Source organism: Schistocerca piceifrons, chromosome 1 (genome assembly GCF_021461385.2).
Source record: "Schistocerca piceifrons isolate TAMUIC-IGC-003096 chromosome 1, iqSchPice1.1, whole genome shotgun sequence".
Taxonomy (NCBI): Eukaryota; Metazoa; Arthropoda; class Insecta; order Orthoptera; family Acrididae; genus Schistocerca; species Schistocerca piceifrons.
This window is the reverse complement of record NC_060138.1, coordinates 1145669817-1145685217: the sequence shown is the minus strand read 5'-3', so window position 1 is coordinate 1145685217 and position 15401 is coordinate 1145669817. Positions and strand designations below refer to the sequence as shown.

The following is a 15401-nucleotide window of genomic DNA, read 5'->3' as shown; positions in this document are numbered from 1 at the left end:
CAGAATGTACGTAAACTGATGGATAAAAAGGCTAGTAGGATATTTCACTTTTGTAATGCTTTTAAGATTTGTTAACAGAACATTATGTAATCTGATGATTTACATTTATGCTGGATTAATGAGGTTAGATACTTGCTGTAAAAATCTCAATGTTTATGGGCCAATTGGTACATGTGATATATTCCTTTTTTGATCACTGTAAATTCAGTTGTGGAATGTTTTTCAGACACAAACGTAACTTGCAATATAATTTCACAAAAAAATCATTGTTTCTAATTCACCACAATCTGTACCACCTCCCTGTCCAGGTTAAATACTTTTCAAAGATGCCGGATTTTCTTAAATGACCCCATTTATCAGCCAAAAGAATTTCATGTGAATTTCAAGTATTATGGCCAGCATTGCACACTGATGAGCCTGTAGCTAGCATTCATATTTTTTAAGAGAGAGACCAGAATATATCACATTCCACTGTTGCTGTTTTAGAGGTAAGACAATTTAATTATTTGTTATGTGCACAGGGACCATAGTTATCAGTTCTGAACAGGACCAGAGGATTCAGTGCCTAAGGGGCTTAATGTATTTTGCAGAGACTGCATTTCTTTATTGGGATTGGGAGTTGCATTGCCCAATCAGTTGGCATAAGGTTCTGTGAACAATAATACACAGTAAGCACACTCCTTGCAGTTACAACACACTACATGATAATTCGAGATTAGTATCCAGTCCACAGTTCAGACATTCATTCAAAGTCATCATAAGGTTCCTTTTTTAAAAGAACGATATAACTGAAATAATTATTTTGTGCTTTTTAGTCTTGTTTGTGTAAAATTTATCACAGGATTTTAAACATTTTGATGAGAGTATATTCCTTAAATAGTTTTATATATAAGCCCGGAAAGCAATCTGATACTACCTGTATAGCTTGCTGATCCTGCAGGGCAGCAAAGATGTCAGGAGTCAACGAACTTTTTCGTCCTAATACCGCCTCTACCGATGAAACCAACAAGAAAGCGAGTTGATATTGCATTGACATCTAGTTCTGAGCTATGTCCAAAATTTCAACTCCGCAAGAGTGTATACTGGCTTCACAGCTTCCAGATATCCCATTCGCTTTTAAATAATTTTCGTAGAATCTGGATGATGCTTCGATTTCGTTTCATACTTCCATGTAAGACTCTACCCGCCCCCCCCCCCTCCCGGCCATTTCATGAATATTATTACGTGGGTCTCGTTGAATGTGTCTTTGGGATGCTGAAAGAAGTCATGGATGTAGATTTAGTATTAGTGCAGTCACTGAGATAACTTGGATTTAGAAACTATTGTTACATTACTATGGGAATATTAAATAAAATAGAGCCTAATATTTAAATTTTGAGATTCTTTGAGATGATGCTTGCAATAGAATAGGAGGAATTGCAAAAAAAAGTCTTATTCAATAACAACCTTCCTTTCATTACCCTCAAAACAGTTAATACATTATGATGGGTTGTTGAGTACTTGGATACCGATGCAGCTAATTCCTCTTCGTACTGCTGTTAAAGTGGGAACTCAGTCTACATCGAGAAAAGGAAGGAGGATTAGGGGTTAATGTACCATCGACATCGAGATCATTAGAGACGGAGCAGAAATTCAGAATGTTTCAAGGATGGGAAGGGAGTCAGCAGTGTCGTTTCAGGGTGTAACACCGAAAATGCAGATAAAATACCTTCTGCACCATCCAAAATTTTAGCCGTTTAATATTCGTTGATAGCTTGCACTGTACTTTTGATTATGAAGCTGTAAGCTATATAACAGAGACTACATTTAATATGTTATCGATGTACTAGTGTATTTAATTTAGACTGTATATAATTGATCGTAATTACAATGAAAATATTGTAAATTGCTGGGTAATAGCCAAGAGATCTTTACAGAAATGTATCGATAGCAACGCCAAAATGGCAGTAGCTGTGCCGTTATTTATCTCTGCGTAGAACGAATCTCTGTCGCGTCGCGAGCAGAGACGAAGAAGAGCAGCTTGAGTCATGAAAGAGTGCGGAAGTGTTTGTTGGCACTCCCGCCGACGCGGTGTGCAGCTATGCTCGGGCCAGTGTAGACACGCGTGATTCGTTAATCCACAAGTATTAAGCGTACGGTAGGAGTGAACAGCGGAGGAAGCTGCAATTCCAACTACTGCCTGTCTCATGAATATCCGTGGCTCTGGAGACGGCTCGGGGTTCTAATCGAACAGCAGGAGCAGCAACAACGGTAACTCAGCATTGTAGTCTGCTACATTACTCGTCGTCCGCACAGCTACAACATCATAAGTCTGTTAACTGACAAACATAGTAATGTAGAGGCTTTGCCCAGCAACATTTCTTTCACGAAGTGTGAATAACTTGAATAATAACTTGGAATAGTTAAAACTTGTAGGGCACCTGTGTTGTCACTGTCCTCAGACATGATTACCAAGCAGGCTCCGTTTCCTTTCCATGCAATCGCCGATTAACTATTTACTGCCAGTTAGTGTGTCTAAAAATACAGTTTCAGTCTAAATTTTCTGCGGCAGTAACTGTTGATTATTGTGTTGCATAACAGATGCTACTTAAAGTAAAGTAAAATCTTACTGGCAAAAGTAATAACTAAAGATATAGCACAAATTAAGATTGCACATTTTCATTTATTCTGTATTTAGCTCAGCGAGTGACGTCTGTTGGCTTGCTATATATTTTATTGGTCTTATTTTAAAAGTAAAACGGTTGCTCATTTTCTGAAAGTAAACTCAGTTCAATCTTTCAATAATCAAAAGTAAATTGCTTCCCATTTTCTAAATTTTTCATTACGTTACACTGTAGTTACTGAAAGTTAATTTTTTATATAACGAAGTTTAAGTTAAGCCAGTCATTTATTTAGCCAGTAATTTCATTTAACGTTACTTTCAAAATTTAGTATTTCAGAATGATGACTGTAAACTCAGTGCTTTCTGATTCATTTATTTTCTCGTGAACCCGTTGTGCTGTGGAAAAGCCTGATAACCTTTTATTGACACGCCGGTGATTATTTGCTTAAAGTTCTTTGCCATTACATTTCTGAAGATTCTCGAGATTCTTTGCCGTAGCGAGCTGTCGACCGTTTAATTATCCCTTTTTTAGCCAATCAGTGTTTTCTTTGTGTTATCAGTGATTCTTGTAGTAAATATTACGTGGTACCCATTTTTCCACCTATGCGGTTAGTGAGCTATTGCACTATATTCCACCAGCTTTAAAATTATTATCAGTATTTTGCTTAAATTTAGAATAGATTCTTCTTTCAGAAGAGTCTGTTGTACACTTTCCTCCAACTAATCGGTGTTATTTTCCTTCGGTAACGATAACCTTACGCATTGTAAAATTTCATTACACATATGCGATCACGGTCAGTTACATCGCAATCCAGCAGGCCGATTAGGACGTGGTAGGTTACAAGGGGAATCGTCCCGACAATTGCCTGGACTGATTCAGGGAAATGACGGAAAACATAAACCTGGATGGCCTTGATCACACCATGAGTCATAAAAGCTTTTGTTATATTACGTTGGTTGAATTGATTATCATGCGCACTCCAGTAGCAAGAGTCCACAGCAGAGGAGTGTATAAACACTTTCCTCTTAGGAAATTGAATCCGGTGAATTTCTGTGTCTGTTTTTGATGTAAACATCTGCCAATCCTCTTGTAACAACAACATGACTTGGAACTCATCCTTCCACCAAAATTTCGTCACCTATTACTTTTTTTGAGAAGGGCTAAATTCTCGTAAGCATTTAACATTTTCATCGCATTGACTCATTCTCTGCAGATGACTATTAAGAAATGACTGATGCCTATAATCAAATTTTTGAACTATTCTTGGTATTTTCATCCAGTTGTCTCTGGGTTATTGTGAAACACAGAATTATTACACTCTTTTCTTCTAGCTGTTTTCTTAGCCTTCTATTGCATACTTCTTAGGTTTAGGGTTCCAGACCAATATTCTAGTATTAAGTTTTAAAAAGATGTTGTTCATACCATTTCGAATACTACAGAACAGTAAATCTGCAACCATCAGAGGCAGCAGAAATATTTTCCTATCTAATAATATCCAAAATAGCAATACAATGACGATGTGAGACATTGATGGAGTAACATCTTAGAGTCCAAGTTAATTACGGAGTGTCGTACTCACTGTCCTGGAAATGAGGCACTACTTTCAACACAACAGGGAGTCAAGGTTTCGGTACTTTTCAGAGTATATAAGGACAGAGTTTATTGTGAAAATTATATAGCTTAATAGCAAAGAGTGTGTTAGAGAGTGGGAAAGATCAGCCTAGTCCTTTAATTACTCTAGTACTATCCAAAAGGGTAGAGAAAGCGATTTTTTTTTGTCATTCAGTAGTAGTTCTGGATGGTCCTTCTGATGCTTATGTAATATCGAATACTTCAATATATGTGTCATTTCTGTCCTGAGCACAGTACTAGAAGATTTATGGAATAATAGTGACTGGTTTAGAAATTACACTGCACAAAGTTGAAGTCCATTTTCTGTAACTTTCGGTGTATTTGATGTCCCTTCAGTCTTTTGCAGCGAGAGAAACCTTCCTGTGTTTGCGTATGTAATACGAACCAGATTCCTGGCACAGCATTTTCTAAATTTCTGTTTTAATCGTAGAGGGATTTCATGTCTTTGTAACTGGACCGATTTTTGTCTGTCTGTTTGGTGTAACAACACTAAGTAGTACAGGTGTGTTTTGCTTACAAGATATTTCCGGTGACAAATGCGCCAACAAGTGGAAGCACAGCTTATTTATGAACTGGTGTTTTCAAAACTATTGTGAGCTATTTTAGCTTACCTTTTTCCTCTAGAGTATGGTGATCTACGTAAATCTCGTAACAGGGCATTTGCCTGTTCAGTCTGATTACAGCAAGCGAAAGTATATGGTTGGTGTCCTCCTCTTCACCTCATGCACACGAAGAGGAAAGTGAAGACCGATGTGGTGCCAATGTGTCTTGATACGGACATGACTGGTGAACTGGTGACGCAATGGTAGGAAAAAAAAAAGAAGAAACATCGCGAGAAACGAATGCTTGCACATGAAAAAGTAATATCAGAAATTGAGTCCAGCTTGACGCAAAACACCTTGTTATACGTTTATTTCTTTATTCTCCCGGACTAGTTTCAGCGACAAATATCACCGTCATCAGTGGTTTTTTTAATCTTATTTATCGAGTGTCACAGCATGTTTTAAGCAATTCTTGTCGCTGTTTGCGACACATTTTCTGTGCGCTTTTTTTCTGTTGCCGTTTTTTACTTAGCGAACATCATGTCATGTTCGTTGGATGGTATGTAGTTTCTTTTATACACGGAAAAACAAAACTTTTGCACTTTGTGCTAAGTGCTAAGTAAAAAACGGCAACAGAAAAAAAGCGCACAGAAAATATGTCGCAAACAGCGACAATAGTTGCTTAAAACATGCTGTAACAGACAATAAATAAGACTTAAAAAAACCACTGATGATGGTGATATTTGTCTCCGAAACTAGTTTGGGAGAAAAAAGAAATAAACGTCTAACAAGGTGTTTTGCATCAAGGCGGACTCAATTTCTGATATTACTGTTTTTCTATGCAAACACGGACCAAATGGAAGAGTTCCAAGATAAAATTATTCCTTTAACAGAAATGCTGATGCTAGCCAAACCTGTAGCTTGGGCTGTTGTATTTGACCACGAACTACAAAGTGCAAAAGTGCAATATGTTAAAAGTGTCAGTCGTGATCAGATAAGTGTCCTGTGTAGACGTGAATGCATTATGTCGGACCTAAGTGAATTCGCACGTGGGCAAATTACTGGTGCTCGTATGGTGAGTGCTTCCATAAGCAAGGTAGCCTAAGTGTTTGGTGTTTCAAGAGACATCATATCGAGGATTTATACTGTATTCAGAGAAGTGGAAGTGCATCAACTGCTAAGTCACAACGCGGCCGACAGTGTGTTTTGAGTGGTCGTGACGGACGGCCATCGAAGAGGATTGTGGCCAAAAATAAGAGGACGACAGGGGAAGGGAGCTCCATAAGCAGCGAATTGCAGGGCGAGCTGAAATTACAGAACCACTCACCAGTGATCCAAATGCCCGTGACTAGAAAATGTTGTGCCGAAGCCATAAAATTTGGAGTCTGGAGCAATGGAACAAAGATATTTGGTCCGATGAGTCTAGTTTCACTCTATTTTCAATTTTGGGCAAGGTTTACGTTCACAGCGTGAAATATGGCAGGAATTCCATAGTTACACATCACGATCGTATTATTGCCAGGGATTACGTGACCGTACTAGTTGATCTGGTCCACCCCATGATACAATCAGTGGTTCTCAGTGGGCATGTAGTGCTCGAAGACGACAGGTAGTAGAAGGTGACTGAACGTTCTGGGCGAACATCGCTGACATCAGAATCAGCATTCCGGAACCACTGAAGCCAGCTTAAGGTACTCAGGCAGGTGTACTTGTTATATTTCTCTGACAGCAGCATAAGTACTCCCAGAATTCTGACATCATCGCATCTGGACAACTGCACCAAGCCTATGACATCATCATGCTACTGCCCTACGAAACCACCCTCAATCCACCCCCTCCCCACTACCATGTGACCACGCTCGTCGCGGGAGCGCTCGTCGATGTCATCGTGCTGTCGGGTAATGGCGCGCAAGCTTAGCGGTTCAGCCCAGGACCCTTCGATCAAATTCAGTTTTCGTTATTGGACTGCAGGAGTGCAATAATTTCTTCACTGTCTGTATGTCAGAGATGAAGGGGGATCCTACTACTTGCGAGAAATATGCTCTCCATACTTGCTCAGTGCTTGGGTATTTGTTATAACAAATTAATTTACTTTTGCCCAGAAGCATCCAAACGATCTGAAGCCACCGCACTGGCATATACACGGTGCATGCGACGTATGCATTGTGTGGTGAGGGAGTAACGAAGACTTGTCACCAGTGTTATGCTTGTGTAGCTCCACTGGTCGTCAGTGTTGCCTTATGTCAAGTTATCATGTGTTGCTCTGATCAATAATTAATGTAGTGTCCAAAGTACCTGTATTATACTGAGGTGACGAAACTCATGGGATAGCAATATGCACATATACAGGTGGTGGCAGAATCGTGTACACAACGTATGTGAAAAGGTGTCCAACGTCATTCAGGACGCACTATGGGAATTAACATATTTTGAACCCTGTATGGTAGTTGGGGCTAGATGCATGTGACATTCCATTTCTGAAATCGTTATGAAAATCAATCCTCTGAGTTCCACAGTGTGAATACTGTGCCAAGAGTATCACATTTCAGGCATTGTCTCCCACCATGGACGTTGCAGTGGCTGTCGACCTTCACTTAACGACCGAATCCAGTGAAGTTTGCGTAGAGTTGTCAGTGATAACAGACAAGCAACTCTGCTTAAAATAACCGCACAAATCAATTGGGACGTAGGACAATCGTACCCGTTAGGACAGCGCGATGAAATGTGGTGTAAATGAGGTATGGCAATAGACGTCAGATGCGAGTGCCTTTACTATCAGCGCCTCTCCTGGGCTCGTGGCCATATTGGTTGCACCCTAGATGACTGGAGAACCACGGTCTGGTCAGATGAGTCCCTATCTTAGTTGGTAAGAGCTGACGGTAGGTTTCAGGTGTCGCGCAGACCCTACGAAGCGATGGACCCAAGTTGTCAGCAAGGCGCTGTGGAAGCTGCTGGTGACTCCATAATGGTGTGAGCTATGTTCACATGGAATGGACTGGGTCCTCTGGTCCAAATGAACGATCATTCACGGGAAATAGATATGTTCGGCTGTTTGGAGACCACTTCCAGCTATGCGTGGACTCAATGTCCCTAAACAATGATGGAATTTTTATGGATGACAAAGCGCCATGTCACTGAGCCACAATTGTTCGCGATAGGCATCAAAAACATTGTCTGCAATTCGAGAGAATGATCTGGCCACTGAGATCGTTCCACATAGGATATAATCGAAAAGTTCGTGCAAGAATCCTGCACCGGCAACATTTTTGCAATTATGGGCGGCTATAGAGGCACCATGGCTTAATATTTCTGCAGGAACTTCCAACGACGTGTTGCGTCCATGACACGTCGAGTTACTCCACTATGCCGGATAAAAGGAGTTCCGACACGATATTAGGAGGTACCCCATGACTTTTTTCATCTCCGTGCATTTATCAACCATGGGCTGTAGCTCTCTATTTGAGGCTAGTCGTCTGTAAGTCGAGTTGCACCAAATGCTGAAATTGGTAGTATTGGCTGTACAATAGCCAAACTGGTAGGACAACAAATCTGGAAATTGGTAAAAAGAAACTGGATGAGAAATTGGTAAACAGGCAAGACGTCAAAAATGGAAACTGATAAAACTGTTACGATACACCAAAGAAATTAAACACATTACGAGGAAGTGTAGGAGGCTACTGTGTAAATCCATCCATTGTTGCAGAAAAATGCGTGCAATGTTAATAATTACCTGCCTGACATGACGTGTAGATCTTCGCCCAAAAAGTCTGAGCATGAGCTAACCACAATGTCACAAACTCGAATTACTTGTCATGCGCTGTCGCTCTCAGCCAACAGCTATAGGGCTTCAATGCTCTTACGCAATTTGCTCTCCATTCTACGTCTGTGATCTGTAGTGCGAGAATTAAGGTGTGAGAAATTGTTATCAGAAACTATTTTTTTATTATTTTACCAGCTACACGAGCTTTTGTAATTCGCTGTAGTGACAAGCAGACTAATAAAAAGTGACTAGCTAAGACACTTTGGCAGTACAAAATACCTCAAAAATACTATCCAATACCTAGAAATAAAAAAAGGTTTTTACTTTCTGTTTGTGTTCCCCATATTATCGCCACACTTAAAAAAATTGTGTGCTCCTATTTTCATGTGATCAGTAATAAAAAATAAAGTATATTATTAAAAACAATGATTCTGTATTTGTATCAGAACTAAAGCACAAAAAATAAACGTCCTAACGCAGGGGAAGAGACCAGGATTGGAAAAGTATTAGACAAGGATGTCTGCTATCTGTGTATTCGTTTAATTTATGCGATGAGGAAGCTATTCAGATGATGATGAAGAAGAAAATTGAATAAAAGTCAGTGGTGAATGGATACATCATATCAGATTTACTGATGATGTCATATTAGTTGAATACTCCAGAAAAGAAATGAATAGAATGCTGGAAGTCCTATGAGATACTCTTAAACTAAGGAAATTAAAAGTGAAAAAACTTTAAACGAAAGTAATGGTAACACAGAAAAATGCGGAAGAAATTATAACCAATATAAAAGTTGATGACGTCAGATGTCATAAAGTGAACCAGTCTTGTTATCTTGCTGATGTAGTTACAGAGAAAAATAAATTCTTAGCATAAGTGAAGAGAAGAATTGTGTTAGATTGCATTGGCAAAACAAACAAACAAACAAAATATATTAACCAACAAACACAAGAAAATTCTTTGCAAAATTATTTATGAATGGCTAAATTTAAAGAACTCGAATTGAAGATTCTGAAATGTGGATATGATGTAAAAAGACAAGAACGAACTTGACGGGGAAAAAACAACCTGAAAGTCTTAAGTGAAGTCAACGAAGGGAGAAAACTGTTAAAGGTAATGAGAACGAGGAAAATAAAATTTATGGGAAACTTCATCACATACATTCTTGATACGAAATTTCTGGAAAAGAAAGGAAGAGGATGGTCTAGGGAGAAGTATTTGGAAAATATCAAAAAGGGAATAAGATCTGACAATTACACGGAACTGAAACGAACAGCCAGTGACAGAAGAGAGTGGTTGCGTTGACAGAGAATTAGCCTGTAGAATATAGATATTTGTTAATTAGTATTTCTATTTGATAATAAATATAGATTTTAAATAAAAGTAAAAAAAGTTTCCACTTGCGAGCGTCTAATCAATGATTTTACGATCAGGGTACTTTTGTGTCTTGTCACTTTTTTATCAGAAACCTTCCAATCTTCAAAGGCGACTTTTTCCAGTTTGTTTAAGAATAGCGTCATACTGGTTTAGAATATTGATGCCAGTGCACTGAGTTTCAAATTATGTAAGTATCGAAGAAATTGAAGAGCACCAGTAAATAAGTTCCTCTTATTAGCAGTTATAAATGAAATAGCTTCGGGCTGCAGGACGGTTTATATTTTTTTTATTAGATATCAATTTCGTGAACTCCATTTGCATCTTCAGAGGCACCTGTACACACAGTAAAACTTTTACAAAAATTACATCAATGCATATACTGCAAACATATATACTGAATACAAATGAGTATTAACCTGAAAGGACGCTGAAATATAATGAGAATCTAGGTTATACCCCATTGTCTGCATAGTTAAAGTGTAAAGTTAGCGAATGTTCGCCTGTGAGAATGTGTATAATACAACAGATGTTTGATCCAGGATGTAATAATGCATAGTCATAGAAGAAAATATTAATACGATAGTAATTTCTACATTACGTGGTAACTATCACCGTATAATGACGGCAAAGAGCTTTACGCGGGCCAGGGGTGCAGAAGAGTATTTTATTATGTTTCGACATCTTTTCAGAATTATGTTTACTTAGTTTTATTGTAATGGGTTTCAATTGCAAAAACAGGGTTCAAATGGCTCTGAGCACTATGGAACTTAACATCTATGGTCATCAGTCCCCTAGAACTTAGAACTACTTAAACCTAACTAACCTAAGGACAGCACACAACACCCAGCCATCACGAGGCAGAGAAAATCCCTAACCCCGCCGGGAATCGAACCCGGGAACCCGGTCGTGGGAAGCGAGAACGCTACCGCACGACCACGAGATGCGGGCTTCAGTTGCAAATGGTTATGTTTTACAGAGGAATTCTCACTGTAAATATTCCTCAGTTTCGAGTGAAGAGTTGGTCATATACGAGGGTTATTCGGAAAGTAAGGAACGATCGGTCGCGAAATGGAATCCACAGAGAAAATCCGATGAAGTTTTGCACAGGTGTGTTGGGCAGTGTCTCCAGTATGCCCGTCGATCGCGTTACGTCCTTCATCTTAGTTCTGAGCACACAGGTACCTAGAACAATAGTGTCTCCCGCCAAGTACGAGGGCCTGGTGAGAAACTTTTCCTCAAGCTGTACAGCCAGCACTACATAACTGTCATGCGGTTCTTCTTCAAGACAATTCTCAGCCGCATTCTGCAGGGGCAGTGAAGATGCTCCTGCATCGTTTTCAATTGGAAATGTTTGATTACCCACAATAACGCCGGTAATTGTCTCCCTCTGAGTTTCATCTCTGCTCACATGAACCGCTAGCTATGAAGACAACATTTTGGCATAAACAACGAGCTGTAGGCCAGCGTAGAGAATTGGCGGAAAGCACTGGCGGCTGCCTTCTATAACGAGGGTATTGGAAAGTTGGTACAACGCTACGACAAACGTCTAAGTCGGATCGGCGACTATGGGGATAAGTAGCTGTACGTTGTAGGTAACTGTTGCACATAAAACAGTTTTGAAACTTCCTGGCAGATTAAAACTGTGTGCCGGACCGAGACTCGCACTCGGGACCTTTGCCTTTTGCGGGCAAATGCTCTACCAACTGAGCTACCCAAGCACGACTCACGCCCCGTCCTCACAGGTTTAATTTCGCCAGGAGAGCTTCTGTGAAGTTTGAAATGTAGGAGACTAGGTACTGGCGGAATTAAACCTGTGAGGACGGGGCGTGAGTCGTGTTTGGGTAGCTCAGTTGGTAGAGCAGTTGCCCGCGAAAGGCAAAGGTCCCGAGTTCGAGTCTCGGTCTGGCACATAGTTTTAATCTGCCAGGAAGTTTCATTTCAGCGTACAATCCGCTGCAGAATGAAAAATTCACTCTAAAAACAGTTTTGATTTTCACTGTGGTTTCCATTTCGGCGTCCTATCGTTCCTTACTTTCCGAATAGCCATCGTACATTACATGATCATGTTTAAAACTTAAGAGGAACGATTCTATTAGTATTTTTTCAGTAGCTATGAATTATTACACCGTAAGTAAAAAGAGATTACTGTAGTGGTTTTAGCAACTTCTGTGTTATCGTACGACGTCTCACAGGTGAACATTCATCTTATTTCACGCTCTGACTACGTATGCCATGGGACATGTGTTGTCCTTTGTTATTAATATCCCCTTGTGTTCAATATGGAGATCTGTTGTACAGGGTGATCAAAAAGTCAGTATAAATTTGAAAACTTAATAAAAGACGGAATAATGTAGATAGAGAGGTAAAAATTGACACACATGCTTGGAATGACATGGGATTTTATTAGAACAACAACAACAACAAAAAAACAAAGTATTGCTAGACGCGTGAAATATCTCCTGCGCGCGTCGTTTGGTGATGATCGTGTGCTCCGCCGCCACTTTCGTCATGCTTGGCCTCCCAGGTCCCCAGACCTCAGTCCGTGCGATTATTGGCTTTGGGGTTACCTAAAGTCGTAAGTCTATCGTGATCGACCGTCATCTCTAGGGATGTTGAAAGACAACACACGACGCCAATGCCTCACCATAGCTCCGGACATGCTTTGGAGTACTGTTCACAACATTATTCCTCGACTACAGCTATTGTTGAGGAATGATGGTGGACATATTGAGCATTTCCTGTAAAGAACATCATCTTTGCTTTGTCTTACTTTGTTATGCTAATTATTGCTATTCTGATCAGATGAAGCGCCATCTGTCGGACATTTTCTGAACGTTTGTATTTTTTTGGTTCTAATAAAACCACATGTCATGCCACGGATTTATTCAGTTTTCAAATTTATACTGACTTTTTGATCATCCGGCATAAGCCCTGAAGTAATTTGATTTTTTGACAGTGGCACCTGAAAATAGGAATGGGATTCCCGAAATCGATCCTGTAACAAAAAAGTTATAGTACCATCCTGCACAAAGAGAATATTTTATACCTAACTCATATACGGATAATCAAACGATGTATATACCATTGTTGCTTTAATATCTCCATCCTCTGTTTACGGTACAAGCCATTACAGGTTCCTGAGGTACAGTGAAGCACTTAAGGTGTTAAACATCTACTGATAATGGAATACAATGTTGAAACATGTACCGACTATAACTAACGGCTTTGTTTTTGGCAAAATGGGCGTGTCTTACTGATGTAATTTTTTGCCTTAGAGTCTGGTCCTCGAGCGCCTGTGCGACTCACCCAGGGTAGCGGCAACAGCAGCAGCAGCAGCGGCGGCGACGTCATGTTGGCGGCCCTGCGACACTGTACAGACTGCGGACTGCCGGCGGCTGTGGACCCGCGGCGGCCGCCGCAGGCGTCGCGCTCCACTAGCCGCGGTCCCTGCTCCGCTCTGGCGCAAGGCCGTGGCGGCACCGCGCCGCGCCCCGCCCAGCCCGTGACAACAGGTGTAAGGCACTGGCGCGGCCGAGCGAGAAACTGGCGCCACTCTCTGCGGGTGTGCACGCTCCACAGGGTGTGTCAGAAGGTATGTTACAAGGCGTGTGCTAATAAACGTATGTTCAAAAACTCGTCTCTGAAATGTGGAGGAGGATGTAGGCAATTTGGGCCACACAAGCTAAGCAAGGAGTAAAGGAGACATTGTACACTACTGTCATTAAACACAAATGTAATTCACTTACAAAGGGTGCTCAATACGAGTGCCACAATCTTTGATACATTTTGCGTATCTCCTGATGATGTCTTGCCAAACCCTTGGAAAGATCCCCGGCATACCACGGATGACTAGCTGTTGCTTGTACTTGTGCGTCAGGGCCGGTGAACGACGAGGCCAGGCTGTTGGACCTCCACGTTCAATCCATCTGTTGCCAAAGGTGTTATTCTATTGGCCACATGCCACACAGTCGAAGTGTGCTGGAGTACCACCCTGCTGGAACCACGTGGCACAACCATCAATCAACCACAGCCAATAAACCTGGGACCATCAACATGCATGGGCATAAGGTATGGACCTATGACATGGTCATCAATGAGACCTGATCATACGTTGGTAAAGTGATGTTGATGGTCTCGGATGTGAAGGTCCTGCCTCATTTATTCAAGCAGCGGCAGAAGTTGACACGACGGTGAACGATATCCTGAGCCATCGCATGAGCGCTTCTGAAGCACCCTGCCATGTGGTTTATACCTATGGTATGTGTGACACTTCGGGTGCTAGAAGGTTGCTCTGCAAAACGCTGACATACAGCTTCTTCAAACCCTGGTGTACGGCGGGTGCGTGGGCCTCCAGTGTGGTGATTGTTAGAACGTAAGCTGCCTGTTTCTCGTAAACGCCTCTGCAGTCTTGCTGGGTGACGCCTGTCGGGATAACGTTCAAGTCTCTCTTTGCTGGCCGGGATGGCCGAGCGGTTCTAGGCGCTTCAGTCTGGAACCGCGCGACCGCAACGGTCGCAGGTTCGAATCCTGCCTCGGGCTTGGATATGTGTGATGTCCTTAGGTTAGTTAGGTTTAAGTAGTTCTAAGTTCTAGGGGACTGATGACCTCAGAAGTTAAGTCCCATAGTGCTCAGAGCCATTTGAACCAAGCATCTCTTTCATTCCTTTTGGGCTTTCATGTACAGGAGAAGCATGTCAGTGAACTCTGTAGTTGTGTACACGACCACCATTGTTTATTCTTGTTTTACTATATCCACACGAATGACTGAAAACTATATGCAGTATGAAACTACGCAACACAAGACAGTGCTGTGCTCTGTAATTGTCTTCGTAAGACTTTGGAGAGCTATGTGTGTCATGTAACTAATGAACCAATACGATTGGTAAAAATTCCGCCCTCACAGTGAACACACTATGACCTCTGTTGTTTGTCAGTGTTGGTTTGTTTCAGTCCAGTTTCGGAGCCTCTAGCACGTCAAAAGTCTCAAAGCGATTTCAATATACAGTTTCTCCTTACTCCTTGTGTAGCTGGTGTCATCTAAACTGTACACCCATCACCGCATTTCCGAGGCGCCAGATCGCAAACAAATTTTTTATTAGCAAAGTATCCTACCCATCCAACAACCACCACGCCATGTGGCATACCTTTTGATACACACTGTGTATCGCTGTAAAGTGACCCCATATTTCTCGAGCAGAAATCTCACGAGATGTTTTAAAAAGTTATTACTGTTTCGTCTGGTTTATGCTGTCTTTTTCCTAACAGGAACGAATCTTACTACGATGGGCAGCCCCAAAGTTTAATATCTCCTAGAATAAAAATCAAGTTACCATATTAAGTTTTTTATTTATTAGCAGGTAGAGGAGTTTCGGCTGTTTTGAAACAATTGAACAATCTGGAATAGCCATGTTTTTCCTCTGTTAGGCGCTGCTGCCTCATAGGAATATCGTATAGTATTTCTGAGGGCTAAAATACGATGTTCTGTAC

The 15401-nt window shown here is 41.0% G+C and overlaps 1 protein-coding gene and 1 non-coding gene across 2 annotated transcripts in view; one reads left to right on the top strand and one right to left on the bottom strand.

Moving 5' to 3' along the window:
- LOC124778710 overlaps nucleotides 1-15049 on the bottom strand; it is a 188921-nt gene extending 173872 nt beyond the window's left edge. Inside the window, exons 1-2 of the mRNA XM_047253662.1 lie at nucleotides 15027-15049; nucleotides 13221-13470 (exon numbers count right to left, since the gene is read on the bottom strand). Coding sequence (XP_047109618.1) covers nucleotides 13221-13470; nucleotides 15027-15049 — 273 coding nt within the window. The remainder of the gene's footprint in view (nucleotides 1-13220; nucleotides 13471-15026) is intronic.
- Trnas-cga lies at nucleotides 11750-11824 on the top strand. The gene has a single exon. It is a non-coding gene; the product is annotated as a tRNA-Ser (tRNA).
- Nucleotides 15050-15401: the final 352 nt, after the last annotated feature.